The sequence below is a fragment of the Cynocephalus volans genome, chromosome 5, assembly GCF_027409185.1.
Source record: "Cynocephalus volans isolate mCynVol1 chromosome 5, mCynVol1.pri, whole genome shotgun sequence".
Taxonomy (NCBI): Eukaryota; Metazoa; Chordata; class Mammalia; order Dermoptera; family Cynocephalidae; genus Cynocephalus; species Cynocephalus volans.
The window spans coordinates 166,737,200-166,752,942 of record NC_084464.1 but is presented as its reverse complement, the minus strand read 5'-3'; the positions used below and the strand labels follow the sequence as shown (position 1 = coordinate 166,752,942).

Sequence of the window (15,743 nt, the reverse complement as noted above, 5' to 3'; positions counted from 1 at the left end):
TTATGGTTTGAGATTTAAAAATATGTTGATTTGCCTAGATGTGTCCCCTCTTTCTTTTTCCTCTTGTTTATTGGGGTCTGATCCCCCCCCCCCCCCCCACTTACTGGAGTAGAGCCTTGCACAGCCGGTCTCCCAGCAGCCAGTGCAGAAGGCCCATCCATAGGACAATGGGCGGGGGAGAGAAAGAGCTTGGTTTGTTTGAACTGCCTCTTGTCTTCATTCACAGCCTGATGTCCCTGTGCATTGTGACATCCACAATGGCACTAAAGGACTCACTGTGGCTGAAAACAAATCAAAATGGAGTAAGGGGTGCTAAGGTAAAAGTCATCCAACACAGTTGCTAGAAAAATCTAAGTCTTACATCTGAGATTTTCGTTTCCTTTCGGCTGTGTGGCCTGTTGACTGGCGTGTACAGTGACCACCAGGGTTAGGTGAATAAAAGGTAACTGGGAACTTCATGTACATTTTTAAAGGCGTTTACTCGGAAAGGGTGGCTATGCTGCGTTGCTTTGGAAGCTGTTTAATAATTATTGTTCTTTGTTTGCCCAATATTTGGGGAGCCACACTGCACGCTCTCCTGGCCATAAACGTGCCCTCTCCGTCGCCCCCCGCCCCCCGCCTGCACCAACGTCAGATGTCGTGATCGCCCACGCCCAATTCAGAGGCAACAGGTGGAAAGTTGAATAACTTCACACGTTTTTCAGGAGAGGGGTGGGCGGGAGGGAAGGCTTTTGGGAGTCGATTTAAGGATTAGATCAGATGTTATTGCTAGTGAAAAATTAAACAGGCCGGTGCTCTGGGGAGTACAGATTAATATATTTAGTGACTCTGCACACAAAGGCTGCTCATTGTGGCCACGTCTGAATGCCTGTGAATGGGACGGGACATACGCAGCCTGTCACCGCAGGTGCGCACATCTGTTCTCCGGCAGATGCTCGCAGAGAGGGCAGGCGGGGCGGCCGGCGTGGCGCGGGGTCCCGCGGGGACACACCGTGAGCCGCACGTGCCCGCGGCCACCCTGGAGGCCGTGTCGGGTCCTGCGGGTGCGCGCCGCGTCTCTGAGGTCGTGGTTCGGCCCCCGCGTGTCCCAGCTCGCGGCGAGCAGGGCCCGGCCCGGGGGACCGACAGGCCGCGCTGGGGGCCGGGGCGACAGGTGCCCGCAACCTCCTCGCGGGGGGCGCGTCCCGAGAGGGCGAGGGGCTCGGCCCACCCTCCCACGGCCCTCTCGGCGCCTTTTCCTTCCCCCTCGTTCGCTTTTACGAAGTCACAGGCTCGCGGGTTCCAGGTGCGACGCCTCGACCTCCCGGGTCCGCAGGGGCTCCTGCCGCACCTCCCGGCGCCTGGGTCTGGGGTCTCAGGCGGCCCCGCCCGGCGACCCCTCGACCCCCACCGGGCCCCTCGCTCCCCCGCACGTCCCCACCGACTGCGCGGCCCCGCTGCAGACCCCGCGCGCTGGGGCACCTCCCGGCCCCGCCCGCGCCGCCACCACCTCCAGGAAGCCCTCGGGGGCGCCTGCTCCCCGGCGCGGATCTCACGCTCCGGCGCCCATCAAACCGAAAGCAGCCGGGGGACAACTCGGCCTCCACCTCGGCCCCCCGGCCCTGGCTCCCCCCGGGCCCCGGCACGTTCAATCAGTAGCGGGTTCGCAGGGGCCGCGCCGGGAGCAGCTGCCGCGGGAATCTGATCCCGGGACAAAGGCGCGCCCGCCGGTGCTGCGGCCGCAGGTAAACACGCGCTTTGTCATGGAGATGAGGCGCGGGACAGCCCTGAGCAGATGAGCCGCGGGTGCGCGGGGGAAGCCGCCGAGGCCACGGCGGGGCCGGCGCGCTGGAGACGGGGGCCGGGGCCGGGCCGTCCTCTGCGCTCGGGGCCGCCAGCTGAGCCACGCGACTCGCCCTTTCTCATGCAAATCAGCACATGCCTTTGCAACTTCCTGCAGACCTGCAGCCGCCACCTCGCGGCCCCACGCACACGAAGAGGTGGCCTGTCCCCGATGCAGCGCACCGCGGCCCCGACGCCCACGCCCCCAAACCACCTAGGTGGGGTGCAGCATTCCTTCCTTTTCTCAGCACGGCTGCCTGTCCCCTTAAAAAAGAAAAGGTTCTGTGACAAAGTCAGGGCCACCGACCCACTCCCGGGGTCTCCAACAGCCCAGCCCGGGGTTAGCACAGAGGCCCAGCAGGGCCGTCAGGGCTGATTCCGTCTTCCCCCGGGCTTCTGTTCTGACACCAGCACCCTCCACCCCCACGCAAACCTGTCCGCAGCAGAGGTCGCCTTCGCGGGTGTCTGTGGGACCGTCGTGCCCTTCGGGAACGCCGCTGCCAGGGAGGGTGCTGCGGGGCCGTGCTGGGTAGCTGTGGTGGTGCTTGTCCTCTGCCTGCTGACTCCTGTCTAAACATAAAGGAGACGCCCCTCCTTTTCCAGGCTGCGGATGGATGATGGCTTAGGTGAGCATGCAGAGGTCCAGACATCACTGCAACCGCCTGCAAACACATCTGTATGTACATTTGGGTGAGTGTGTCCGGCTAACAGAGAAGGCCAAAGGTGGGGGGGGGAGATGTTCCTAAGCTCTATGTTCACCTGTCCAGGGACAGCCTTAGGGAATGGGAAATAAGGAAGCCACACCACACAGAGACTTTACCACAAAAGTCTAAGAGCCTCCTACTCTGACAGCAGGCAAGTCAATTCCTCTACTTTAACTGCTTTAAGTTTCCAAAACTGTGACTAATGGAGAATGGGCAGAAGGGTGTGTTGGTGCAAGATGTGAAAGTGATGCTAATTAATAAACGTGCTTTAGGTTCCCTCCTCTTCCTCTTTTTTCAAGTAAGTTGGCATGTTTGATCAACACCAGATTTGCTGCCTGGAAGTTTTTTATTTTGTTGTTCTGAACAAGGACCCTAATTCTTCTTGGGAATAAGAGAACCTCTCTGTTGGGTATACAGTATTCAGTGGGTCTGAGAAAACACAAACCCCACTCAAGTCTACAGACTTGTTTACACAGAAATCTGAACCTGTTGCTGGCCTAGGTCTGAAGCCTGTTCTGGGCATTGTTTATTGCAATCTGTCCAGGCCCCCCAGCCCCTACCCTCAGCCAACACCACACACATACCTTGAGAATAGAACCTTTCTTTGGGCAAAGGGGGGTTGGAATAGGATTGGGTGACCACAGTGCGAGGTCATGTACATTGCTGAGGATGGGCACGTTTAATTTGATAAGACTATGGCCATGAGCTTTTATTCCCAAGTGGCCTAACAAAACAATGGTGAAAATAACCAGCATCTCCAGCAAACAGAGAACTTCAGGTGTGGTTGTTGTGGCCATGATTCTGATGATGTTACAATCCGAGCCTAGCCCAGCCACTGGCGTTAGTCTACGGGTTGTGTATGCCTGGGAAAAATAAAGCAGCACCACCAGGCAGGAAGTTCCTCCTTTCCCTCCTGTGTCTGATGTATTGGGTGTCTTCTAAGCCCTAATGAGCCTCACTTTTTACAGTAAATTTGCTGAGACATCAAAAAGTATTTAAAAGAAAGTTTCCTATTTTTTCCTAATGAGCAAGGTGAGGATTTATGGTGTCCGTGGGGAGGAGGGGATCCAGCGGCTAGGGCCAACCCTGAGCAAAGTCTATTTAACACCCTCTAGCTTAGCTCCCTCCTGCATTTGGGGGGTTCAGAGCGCTTAGTTGTAGGAGTATAGAGACATGCAGTTAGGGAGTGAAAAAACGCCATTTGGTTCGGAGCAGATGGCTGGCTAGGGGGCTGATGGCGTCTAAAGGCGTGTCGTCCCCCTCCAGCTCAAATCCCTAAGGGCTCCCCTTGTCTTCCCAATCAATGAAAATTAAAGTGCAAAGAAAGGATGAATAGTTGGACCTCGAGTCTCTCCTTTGTTCATCCCAGCTACTGGTGCGCAGGAGTTAAACTACAACAGCCTCCTATAGAAGCGCTGAAGTTAAACAGTCTCCCCGTTAGCTCAGCTTTTGAAAGAGAGAGGGAGAGGAACCGACTTGGGGGGGGGGGGTGGAAAGTGGGGGGGGGCAGGAGCAGGAGCAGGAGCAGGAGGAGGAGGGGAAGAAGAAAAGGGCTTTCTGCTTGATTTCCCCAATACAGAATCGCGTGGCATAAATTAAGTTGGGAAAGAATGAGCGTTTTGGGCAGGATTCTGATGGATTTTACGATGCCTTTCAGCTCCGCTTTGCCGCTGTAATCGAGAAATCTGTGCCACGTCAGTTTAACAAACACTCGATACTGAGGGGGTTTGTTAAAGATTTGGGGCAAGTCTTTTTTTCCGTAAAGTTTAAGCCCTTGCGCGTGGAACTTTTTATTTCCAGTTTTCTAAACAAGCATTCAAATGAGCCTGTTTCCCACTTCCATTTTCCTAATTAAAAGGTTCCTGATATTTCATTTCTCACTGAGATCTGTGCTCAGTCTCGCAGGCGCAGAGGATTCTGAATTCTGACCTCACATTCATTGCTTTCTTCTTTTGCTTCTCCCCGCTTCTGGAATCCTCTCACCCAACCCACCCCCCATAGAGCAGCTCCTGTGCCATAGGGAGCAGGGTTCTCAGAAACTAGCTTTCATAGGAAACACTGATCCAGAGAGAAAAGGATCCTGACACTAGGTGGCAAGATTAAATTAGAATTCGAGCCGGCCCCACCCTGTCAATGTAGGAAGTCCTTACAGAGGCCCCAAGGACAGCCACACTGGGTTTGCCACTGTCACTGGGGTGGCAGCATCTTTTGAAGCTTCCATTTGTTCTGAAGCAAACAGTAGGGTCCAAGTTCAAACCAACAGTCAGGTTTGGGGTGGGGTCCAAGCCTGCCATTCTCACCTCAGCCATAAACATATGCATGTTACTTTTGATTAACTCTTTACTTTTCCACGAGGCAGAATGGAAATCCTAAAGTGAACATCTCTGTTGATCCTGAAACTTTACGGGCATCTGGGAGACAAGGTAGCAGGACACAGTCCAGGTCACCGAAAAAGGAGCCACAGAGTCATGGTTCCAGCCACATAATAGCCAGAGGGACCACTGTGGGTGACTTCACCATTCTTTAGATTGCTGTTGCCAATGGTTTTACTTGATGTTTCAGAACGTCTCCTCTCTTGTGCATCACATACTTTGTGATCAAGACACCTGTCTTGATGGAAGTCACATTCTGCCATCGTGACAGTGTGTGTTCTCACCAATAAGACAGCCATCACACACCTACGGTGAGGATTCTGTGGCCAGGTGCTACAAAGGAACATTCACTCCAACTGTCACACCTTGTATCCTAATGAAACTGCCACCTAGGTGTGTGTGTGTGGGGGAGGGTGTTAAGGAGGAGCAGACAGGCATGGGGAAGAGTGTGTGCCCAGCACAAAGCTAGATGCCGAAGTAGGAGTCTGTGCCCCAACCGACTTGTCCATCTCGCCTGTGAGTGTGAGAGCAATTTAGATAATTCATTGTGATATGTGTGTTCTCGGCCCTCCCAATAAACTCATTTCCCTTTAAAAAACGAGCACAAAAGTGCTAGTATCTGATGGACGTGTACCAACCTAATAAGGTGATGGTTGTGTTAAGGTTGTGGGTTGGGGGGCCGGGGCTGCAGGGTCTTTAGAACATGTGCGGGACATTGTGGCAGAGGCCGCGGCGCGCGCGGAGGGGAGCTTTTTCTCTCCACATTGTGCAGGGAGCAGGTGCTGTGTGCATTACCATACAGCTGAGCGCACAAAGAGCCACTGATTCAGCCTCGCACAATAACACACTGCCTTAATGACAGCCACGCGAGCGACACACACCAAACTCACTTTTTACCAAGCGGGGGGAAGCCGAGGGGGAGTACCCAGGAGAGAGGGGCCCGAGACCCCGGGAAGGTGGCGGCGGCCGAGAGTCGCGCGGGGGAGGTGGTGTGTGCGAGTGTGTGTGTGCGCGCGCGTGAGTGCATGTGAGTGTGTGTGTGTGCGCGCGCGTGAGTGCATGTGAGTGTGTGTGTGTGCGCACGCGTGAGTGCATGTGAGTGTGTGTGTGTGCGCGCGCGTGAGTGCATGTGAGTGTGTGTGTGTGCGCGCGCGTGAGTGCATGTGAGTGTGTGTGTGTGCGCGAGCGTGAGTGCATGTGAGTGTGTGTGTGTGCGCGCGCGTGAGGGCGTGTGAGTGTGTGTCTGTGTGTGAGCGCGCGCGCGTGAGTGCGTGTGAGTGTGTGTCTGTGTGTGTGCGCGCGTCTGTCTGTCACGAGGGGGAAAGTCTAAGGCTCGCGGCTTCAGGCTCTCCTGGCTCCGGGGACGCGCTGCCCGGACCCCGACCTCGACCTCGACCCCCCGTGGCCGAGGACGCGAGGAGGCCGGCGTCCCCGGGGGAGCGGGGCGCGCCCCATCTGCGCTCCCCGAGGCGCCGTCGCCATCCTCGGCCGGGGGGTGTGCCCGTGTCCGACCTCCCCAAACTTCCCGAAACTGCCGCCGCTGCCCACCGCTCCGCCCGCCCACTTCCTACCGTCCCCCGCCCTTCCCGCCCGCGCCCGAGACTCCTCCTTGGGAAGAGCGCGTCCTGCGGGAGGCGCGGCCCGCCGAGCACTCGGGCGCTCACTTCGTCCCCCGCGACCCCCTGCGCCGTCCCTAGAGACCGGGCGGCGGGCGCCACGGCCGGGGCAGCTCCGGAGGCCGAGTCCGGCCGCGCGCGTGGGGCCGTTCGCCGCGGGGAGGGAGGCGCAGCGCCGCCCCCGCGTGTCGCCGGGGGTCCCCGCGAGCCTGCGGCCGCGGGCGCGAGTGCGGAGGGGACGCGGGCGGCGGCGGCAGCGCCGGGAGCAGAGGGGACTGCGGCGGCGGACGTTTCGCCGGAATGTAAATGAGCGCGTTTTGTGCGGCGAGGGAGGAAGGCGGGGCGGGGTGGGGGCGGGGAGGAGGGTTGCACATTTTACAGCTCACTGACCATTTGGCGATCCATTGAGAGGAGGGCTTGGAAAAGTGGCTCCTTTGTGACAGCTCTCGCCGGATCGGGGGCCGCTCGTTTGCATCTCATTAGCCGCGCGGGAGGCCGGCGGGATATAAGGCGGCGGGCGCCGGCGGGAGCCAGATCCTCGGCGCGCGCCCGCGGAGAGCCGGCCCGGCCCGGGGCAGTCGCCGGAGCGCACGGGCAGCGCGGCGCTGAGCCTCCCCCGCGCCCCGGGCCCTCCGCTCCGTGCGCCTTCACTCGGATGGCACCGGCCGGACTCCGCGGAACGACGCGCGTCCGTGCGGCGGCACCGGAGAGGAGAGTCCGCAGCGCTCCCGGGACGACCGCCGCCGCCCAGTGACCCCGGGCCGCCGCGACAGCCACCGCCCCGCCACCGGCCGCGCCCTCCGCGCGCCCTGCCGGGCCCCGGGATTATCGCCTCGCCGGTGGGACTTCCAGACCGCGGCTCCTGGGTCGGCCTGCGGAGGAGGCCTCTGCGGCGCCCTCGGGAGCTGGGCTGAGCACCCGGACGCCGCCGCTCTCCCGCCGCCCGCGAAGCTAACCGGGAAGCGGACGACCCTCACCTGCGCGTGCACCGGACGAAGGGGAGGAAAACCGAAAGCGGCCGGCCGGCGGCGGCGACCCGGAGCCAGCCTTCTCCTCGCGGCCCCCGGAGCTGCCGCCGGACACCCAGGGGCGGACCCAGGGAGCGCAGCCTCCGAAGGGGCTGGGGACGCACTCTGGGAGGAGGAGGCGCTGGTCCCCCGGCCCGGGGCACCCGACCCCCGGCTCCGTCCGCTGCCGCGTGCGGGGAGACCATGGGCGGCCGGCGCGCGCTGGCGCTGGCGCTGGCCCTGGCCGTCGCCTCCGCCCTGCTGGGTCAGGTAGGTGCTCGGGTGCGCGGCCGGGCCGGAGCCACACTCCGGGGCGGCGCCCCCCGGCCCCTCCGGCCCGCGCGCTCACCGCGTCCTTCCCCGCGCAGGTCCGGGGCTCGGGGGTGTTCGAGCTGAAGCTGCAGGAGTTCGTCAACAAGAAGGGGCTGCTGGGCAACCGCAACTGCTGCCGCGGGGGCGCGGGGCCGCCGCCGTGCGCCTGCAGGACCTTCTTCCGCGTGTGCCTCAAGCACTACCAGGCCAGCGTGTCCCCCGAGCCGCCCTGCACCTACGGCAGCGCCGTCACGCCCGTGCTGGGCGTCGACTCCTTCAGCCTGCCCGACGGCGCGGGCGCCGGGCCCGCCTTCAGCAACCCCATCCGCTTCCCCTTCGGCTTCACCTGGCCGGTGAGTGCGCACCTGCGGGCGGACGGGGCCGCGAGCGGACCGGCTCCCGCATCGACGGGCGCCTGCGCCCGGGAGGGTCTCGCTTCCCGGCTCCCGGGCGCGCTGGGTGTGCGATGACCCGCGCGGCGTGGCAGCCCTGCCCCCTCGGGGTCCCGTCCCCGGGGACCAGTGACAGCTGCCCTGCGGCCTCCCCGCCGCCCCGCCCGCAGGCCTGCGCGCACTCCTTTCCTTTTTTCTGGAACGTAATATCCTGTGCTAACAGGCTGAAAAAACACGTCAGGAAACCACTCTTCTAAAAGTTCTTCCATTTCCTTAAGCAAAGTGAGAAGAGGGCAAACCATATACAGAGACCCCGAATGCAGGTCTGCAGCCACCGGGCCTCTGTCCCGACTTGGTTGTCCCGAAGGACTTTGATTTTTTCCTTTTTGCATTTCTGGTTCATCTTATGTCCTCTCCCCGTTTCCCCCAGGGCACCTTCTCTCTGATTATTGAGGCTCTCCACACAGATTCTCCTGATGACCTCACGACAGGTAAAAACGAAACGCCAACCCCCCAAACTTGTAAGCTGCTCCCCCCAATTAACTTCACACCACCCCGCCCCAGAAACACACTCAGCATCTTTCATTCTGCACGTGCCCGCGGAAAGTTCAGGATGGAGCAGGCGTCCAGTGCACCTGCTCCTCTGTCCCATGCCTCGGAACCAACCCGGAGCATCTTCTCCCTACAGAAAACCCAGAAAGACTCATCAGCCGCCTGGCCACCCAGAGGCACCTGACGGTGGGCGAGGAGTGGTCCCAGGACCTGCACAGCAGCGGCCGCACGGACCTCAAGTACTCCTACCGGTTTGTGTGTGACGAGCACTACTACGGGGACGGCTGCTCAGTCTTCTGCCGTCCCCGAGATGATGCCTTCGGCCACTTCACCTGTGGAGAGAGAGGGGAGAAGGTCTGCAACCCTGGCTGGAAAGGCCAGTACTGCACAGAACGTGAGTCCCCAGGGAGGGCGCCTGCCCGCCTCAGTCGTCCACTCACACGGCCATTCACTGGTCGAGGGGTATTTATGAGCCACTGGGATCGTGGGATTTAGCACGACAGGGGACTGTGGAGATGTTCTGGTGTGGAGACCAAGACCCAGAGAGCAAAGTGACTTGCTAAGCCCTCACAGCTAACCAGTGGCAGAGTTGGGGTCAACCCAGAAGGTTTAACTTCCAAGCCAGTGTTTATCCACTATAGGAAGCTGCCTTTCTTAATCAGGGAGGATTTTAGAGCCAGGGCCAGGGGTCAGGAAGTAAAGCCTGTGCCACCCCAGGCGTGTGTATCAGAGAGGGAGGGGAGGAAGGAAGGGAGGAAAAGAGCCGAGTCTGTGTGTGCAGGGGCGTGCTTCTAGCCAAAGTTCTCTTTGCTGTGGCAGCGTCTCACTGGCAAGTGCAAGGGCATTTCCAAATATTCCAAGTGATACGGTCCAAAGGAGAGGTTTCACTTGTGTGGTCTGTGGACACTGAGAGGCTGTGTGCTGAGGCTGGTCTGCAAGTCCAGTGTGGGTGAGGGGCACACATGCCCCTTCTTGTTTGAATGCTCACACAGCACCCTGCTTGGAAAAGAAGTGTCTTTAGGATAGTGACATAGGCTCCACCCACCTGCTTATTAGGTATTGGTGTGTCCTAATTCCATGGACAGCGGGGTGACCAGGATGGGGGTGGGGGACCTGTGGGGACCCTGCTGGCTCCTGGTTCTGGCTCATCCAGACCTTAGTAGGCCTCACCTGCATGCCCAGGATGCCCCGTTCCCTGGGTATTGATTTCTCTACAGTCAGAGGTTGGGTGGGTCCTGGAGCTACCCAGAAACCCCAGTGAACGTTCATTCTGCCCTGGAGAGGTGAAGGGCAGGGGTGCAGTTTCTCAGCTTTGATTTGAGCCTGGGGTGGGTGAGGGTGGGTCTTCACATTCAGTGTATGCCTAAATGTCCTTGTTGCTTAGCTTCCCCAATCTCCTTGAGGACTCCACTGAGCCTCTTTTAAGCTCCGCCTTAGCCTGAGCTGGTTCTGTTTTCTTAAAAACTTGCAGAGCTGCTCGTTAATGAGTTTCATAACCAGGCGACATGAGCCAGCTCAAAGCCTCAGCGGCTGCCTCGACCCCCTCGGGCGCCTCTGGCCGCCTGTTGCCTCCCACCCTGGCTGTCCTCCCTGTTCTTCTTTGCCATGGGGCAGCCAGAAACTTAAACTTTTTTCTTCTTATTCAAACACTGGAGTCTCTCCCCTGCCCCCAGCGTGCGCGTGCCATAGATTAGATCTGTCCAGGGATAGGCAGTGGGGACACCCGCCTGCTCCCATTGGTGGAAAGGGCATCTGTGTGTGTGTGTGTGTGTGTGTGTGTGTGTGTGTGTGTGTGTGTGTGTGTGTGTGTGTGTGTACACGCCAAGGGAGTGTGTGAGGGGTGGAGACCTGGGGGCTGGGGGAGGCCGTATTGTTGCGCTGAGGCAGCTGCTAGGAGAGGCCAGACAATAGAGCAGCTGTCTTGCCCTGGCACCCTGCACACCAGCTGTCCACTCTTATCTGCACCACACTTTCTGGGATATTAAGAGGTGGAGCTTTGTGCATAGAATTGGGAAGTGGGGGAGGAGGAGGGGGAAGACTTCTGACCCTCTCTTAGAAGAAAAGGGGATGGAATGGGGGTGGGGGCTTCCGAGAGCCCTTTGTCCTTGAGCCACTGTGTTAAGAAGAGTGCGCATCCCCAGGGTGAAGTCCAGAGCTGCTGGGCAGGATGGGTCAGAGCTCCACAGCCTGGGGAGATTCACTGGGCTGTGGGTCCTGGCCAAGCCAAGCAAGTTTTGTCCCAGCCCGGCAAGGTAGCAGCCCTGGTCTGAGGTGAGCTCAACCCTGTGTTTCTTCGTTTGCTTGCAGCAATCTGCTTGCCGGGGTGTGATGAGCTGCATGGGTTTTGTGACAAGCCAGGGGAGTGCAAGTAAGTCAGCAAAAGTTGTCATTGTTGTTGGTTTGTTCCTTGCTTTTTCCCGTTATCTGTTTATGCTGGCACATTTGTAAAGCGTCCCTAGGTGATCATTTGAAAACTCTGTGAAGGTTAGTTGAGTGGTGGGCTGTTATCCTGCTGTTCCTACTTAATAAATATTAGGAAATGTGTAAGGTCATTAATGGTTGTGAGAATTTACAGATAGCAGTTAAAAAGACTTGGCACAGAAAATGAGAGTTCATCTCAGTGGTTCTCAAACTTTGCCACATATCAGAGTCACCTAGGGAGCTTTTAGAAACACTGGCACCTGGCTGCCCCTCGTGCCCACTAGGTCAGAACTACTGAGACAGGATCCAGGCATCATTGTGTTTCAAAGCTCCCAAGGTGATCTAGTGCCCTGCCTTGTTTGGGAACCAGTGGCTTATTGGCACTGCTGGAAGGTGGTTTCTAGTGTGCGAGAACATGTCAGTCTGTCTGGTAATGGCCAGCATCCCTCAGTTCTGTTCTGCTTTCCCCAAGGTGTCGAGTGGGCTGGCAGGGTCGGTACTGTGATGAGTGCATCCGATACCCAGGCTGTCTCCATGGCACCTGCCAGCAGCCCTGGCAGTGTAACTGCCAGGAAGGCTGGGGGGGCCTTTTCTGCAACCAGGGTAAGCTTCCTCTCCCCAAGGCGGCTGGTCCCCTTCCAGAGAGGCCCTGGCCTTCCCTGGCTCTTTGGTCAGTGGAAAAATTGTCTTCCTGCATTTGACATTGGGCTTCCTGTCTCCTCCTTTTCCTGTCTCCGCCCCTCACAGACCTGAACTACTGCACGCACCATAAGCCCTGCAAGAATGGGGCCACCTGCACTAACACGGGGCAGGGCAGCTACACCTGCTCTTGTCGGCCTGGGTACACGGGCTCCACATGTGAGCTGGAGGTGGACGAGTGTGAGGGCAGCCCCTGCAGAAATGGGGGCAGCTGTACGGTAAGTGGGCACTCCATGTCTCCTTCTGAAGCTGACAGCCCTGCTTTGGAACAGAGCATGTGGGTGTCTTGGAGCAACTTTGGAGAGCTTTTTCTGATCTTCTCCATGACATAGGATCTCGAGAACAGCTATTCCTGTATCTGTCCCCCTGGCTTCTATGGCAAAGTCTGTGAGCTGAGCGCCATGACCTGTGCAGATGGCCCTTGCTTCAACGGGGGACGGTGCTCAGACAACCCCGATGGGGGATATGCCTGCCGCTGCCCTGTAGGCTACTCTGGCTTCAACTGCGAGAAGAAAATTGATCGCTGCAGCCCTTCACCCTGTTCTAATGGTAAGGGGACACAGCTGCCATGGCTCAGGCTGTGTCAAGTGGTCAACACTAAGAAGGCTTTGGAAAGCTTGTGCATTTAATTTCAAGCCAAGTACATTGCATTGTGAGCTGCTTTGAGTTCACGGAGCCCTTTTGTCCGGACAGTCAGGAATTTTCCATAAAAACTTTATCCTTGAGTCTGGAAATGCCCAGGGAGCGAGAAAGGCAGGCAGGAGCGTTTGTTCTCGTGTTCTGTAGGGAAAGCCTCGGCCAAGAGGTGAAACCACTTGCTCAGGGCCACACTCTCCTCGGTCTGGGACCGTCCCTATTGCAGGGGCCACGCTGAAATGGCAACAGGGCTGCTTTGCTTTTGGAGGGAAGCCCATCTCTGCGTTGTCACCCAGCACAGTGTCTGATGTGTCGCTTGCGAGGGGTGTGGTCTGTGGACAGGGGGCCTCGTGCTAGTGTGTGAGGGGCAGGGTGCCCAAAGCAAACTCACAGAAGGAGAAGCTGGGCTTGAGGTGGGCCAGAATATTCTGGAACAATTGTTCTTCCTCCATCCCTTCCTTCCTTCCTTCTTTCCTCCCTTCTTCTCAGTCCCTGCTGTTGTCATTGCTGTGCAACTGTGGGCCCATGTGTTACTCTCTCTCAGCCTTAGTTTCCCCATGGGTAGCCTGAGTCTGTGGGCAGGTCCCTCATCAGGTTGTCGTGAAGATCAGTGCAGCATCAGCAGAGCATTTGCACAGTGCCTGTTGAAACAACTGTGCAAGAGACGAGAGCCCTTATTATGGTTTCTAAGTGGTAGAGCTAGATTGGACTCCTCCCAACGGCTCGTATTTGAGCTCATGCGATATGTTGCATTCAGCTGTGGCTCAGCTTGGCCGTGGCTGTCTTTGGTCTGTCTTTGTTCCTCTGGTGTCTGACAGTGGCAGACATGCAGGGGATGCTTCAGGATGTTTGTTTGGTGAATATGCTTGCAAGGAGATGTGACTGCTCCTGTCCCTGTGTTACAGGTGCCAAGTGTGTTGACCTCGGCGATGCCTACCTGTGCCGCTGCCAGGCCGGCTTCTCTGGGCGGCACTGCGATGACAACGTGGATGACTGTGCCTCCTCCCCATGTACCCATGGGGGCACCTGTCGGGACGGCGTGAACGACTACTCCTGCACCTGCCCCCCCGGCTATGCGGGCAAAAACTGCAGCGCCCCCATCCGCAGGTGTGAGCAGGCGCCCTGCCACAATGGGGCCACCTGCCATGAGAGGGGCCACCGCTACGTGTGCGAGTGCGCCCAGGGCTACGGGGGCCCCAATTGTCAATTCCTGCTCCCGGAGCCGGCCCCCGGCCCCATGGTGGTGGATCTCACCGAGAAGCTGGAGGGGCAGGGCGGGCCGCTCCCCTGGGTGGCAGTGTGTGCCGGCGTCGTCCTGGTCCTCATGCTGCTGCTGGGCTGCGCTGCTGTGGTGGTCTGCATCCGGCTGAGGCTGCAGAAGCGCCGACCCCCCGCTGACCCCTCCCACGGGGAGACGGAGACCATGAACAACCTGGCCAACTGCCAGCGGGAGAAAGACATCTCGGTCAGCGTCATCGGGGCCACGCAGATCAAGAACACCAATAAGAAGGCAGACTTCCATGGGGACCACAGTGCCGACAAGAACGGCTTCAAAGCCCGTTACCCGGCAGTGGACTATAATCTCGTACAGGACCTCAAGGGCGACGAAACCACCATCAGGGATGTACACAGCAAGCATGATGCCAAGTGCCAGCCCCAGGGCTCCGCAGGGGAGGAGAAGGGTACCCCGACCACACTCAGGGGGTGCGTGCTGTGGGCTGGGCAGGAGGGCTCAGGTGGGAAGGCCACATGGGGAGCAGCTTGACATTTGGGAAGGCTGTGGGGTCAGGAGGGGCCAGGCAGGAAGGCCACCTGGTGGAGGGCCTGACATCCTGGGGGGCCATGTGATCAGGAGGAGCCAGGCGGGAAGGCCACCTGGTCAAGGGCCTGACGTTTGGGAAGCCGTGGGGTCAGCAGGGGCCAGGTGGGAAGGTCACCTGGTCAAGGGCCTGATATTTGGGAAGGCCATGGGGTCAGGAGGGGCCAGGCGGGAAGGCCACCTGGGGAAGGGCCTGACATCCGGGGGGACAACGTGACTTGAGGGGCCAGGCGTGAAGGTCACCTGGTCAAGGGCCTGACGTTTGGGAAGGCCGTGGGGTCAGCAAGGGCCAGGCAGAAAGGCCACCTGGTGATGGGCTTGACATCCTGGGGGGCCATGTGATCAGGAGGAGCCAGGCGGAAAAGCCGCCTGGGGGTGTCTTCCTCCAAGCTCTGGTCATTCAGAAGTGTTTCCACGTGTTTACTGTGGTTCTTTTTGATTTTCTTTGCAGTGGAGAATCATCTGAAAGAAAAAGGCCAGACTCTGTCTATTCTACTTCAAAAGACACCAAGTACCAGTCGGTGTACGTCATATCGGAAAAGGATGAGTGTGTCATAGCAACTGAGGTCAGTGTGCAGCACGGCCCTGCCTGCCCTGGCCGGACGCGGCTGAGGCTGGGACTTTCTCTCTGTCTTGAACTAACTTCCCATCTGTCTTGTGGGCCCCTCTAGGTGTAAAGTGGAAGTGATATGGCAAAATTCCCGTTTCTCTTAAGATAAATAAAATTCCAAGGATATATGCCCCCGTGAATGCTGCTGAGAGAGGAAAGGGAGACCTCCGTGGACTGCTGCTGAGAAACTAACTCGGACCGAGCTGGTTCTCTTCCTGAAGTTAGCCAAGCGACGGCGCCGGCGCCCGGCCCGGCGGGCTCTCGCCCCAGCTGCGCCGCCTGACGACGCTCCCTTGCACTACGGACAGTTGCTTTTACAGAGAATATATTTAAGTGAACGGACTGAACTGCTACGTGCGGAGCATGCACTGCCTGGAGTGTATATTTCAGATTCTGATGAGCCAGTCTTTTCTCGGATTAGAAACACAAACACTGCCTTTATTGTCCCTTTTGATACTAAAATGTGTTTTTTCTAGACAGAAAAAAAAGTGTGTTATTTTTTGGATTTGTAAAAATATTTTTCATGATATCTGTAAAGCTTGAGTATTTTGTGATGTTCATTTTTTTATAATTTAAATTTCGGTAAATATGTACAAAGGCACTTCGGGTCTATGTGACTATATTTTTTTGTACATAAATGTATTTATGGAATATTGTGCAAATGTTATTTGAGTTTTTTACTGTTTTGTTAATGAAGAAATTTCTTTTTAAAATATTTTTCCAAAATAAATATCATGAACGACAACCAGGAGGCACGGTCGCTTGCGCTTTCTGGGCGTGTC

General features: G+C 57.9%; 1 protein-coding gene across 1 annotated transcript; it reads left to right on the top strand.

Annotated features, from left to right (window-relative positions):
• Positions 1-6,927: 6,927 nt before the first annotated feature.
• Positions 6,928-15,448, top strand: DLL1 (delta like canonical Notch ligand 1). Its single transcript, XM_063097047.1, has 11 exons — positions 6,928-7,790; positions 7,889-8,185; positions 8,655-8,715; positions 8,913-9,170; positions 11,084-11,144; positions 11,670-11,800; positions 11,945-12,114; positions 12,229-12,445; positions 13,438-14,236; positions 14,803-14,917; positions 15,023-15,448. The coding sequence occupies exons 1-11, from the start codon at positions 7,725-7,727 to the stop codon at positions 15,026-15,028; spliced, it is 2,181 nt and encodes a 726-aa protein (XP_062953117.1). The 5' UTR covers positions 6,928-7,724; the 3' UTR covers positions 15,029-15,448.
• Positions 15,449-15,743: the final 295 nt, after the last annotated feature.

What these genes read in the sequence shown, in the direction of transcription:
- DLL1 (XM_063097047.1), top strand. Translation starts at nt 7,725, where the DNA reads ATGGGCGGCCGGCGCGCGCTGGCGCTGGCGCTGGCCCTGGCCGTCGCC. An exon ending in CCTCCGCCCTGCTGGGTCAG is followed by an intron (nt 7,791 to 7,888) that starts GTAGGTGCTCGG and finishes TTCCCCGCGCAG; the next exon opens with GTCCGGGGCTCGGGGGTGTT. An exon ending in CCCTTCACCCTGTTCTAATG is followed by an intron (nt 12,446 to 13,437) that starts GTAAGGGGACAC and finishes CCTGTGTTACAG; the next exon opens with GTGCCAAGTGTGTTGACCTC.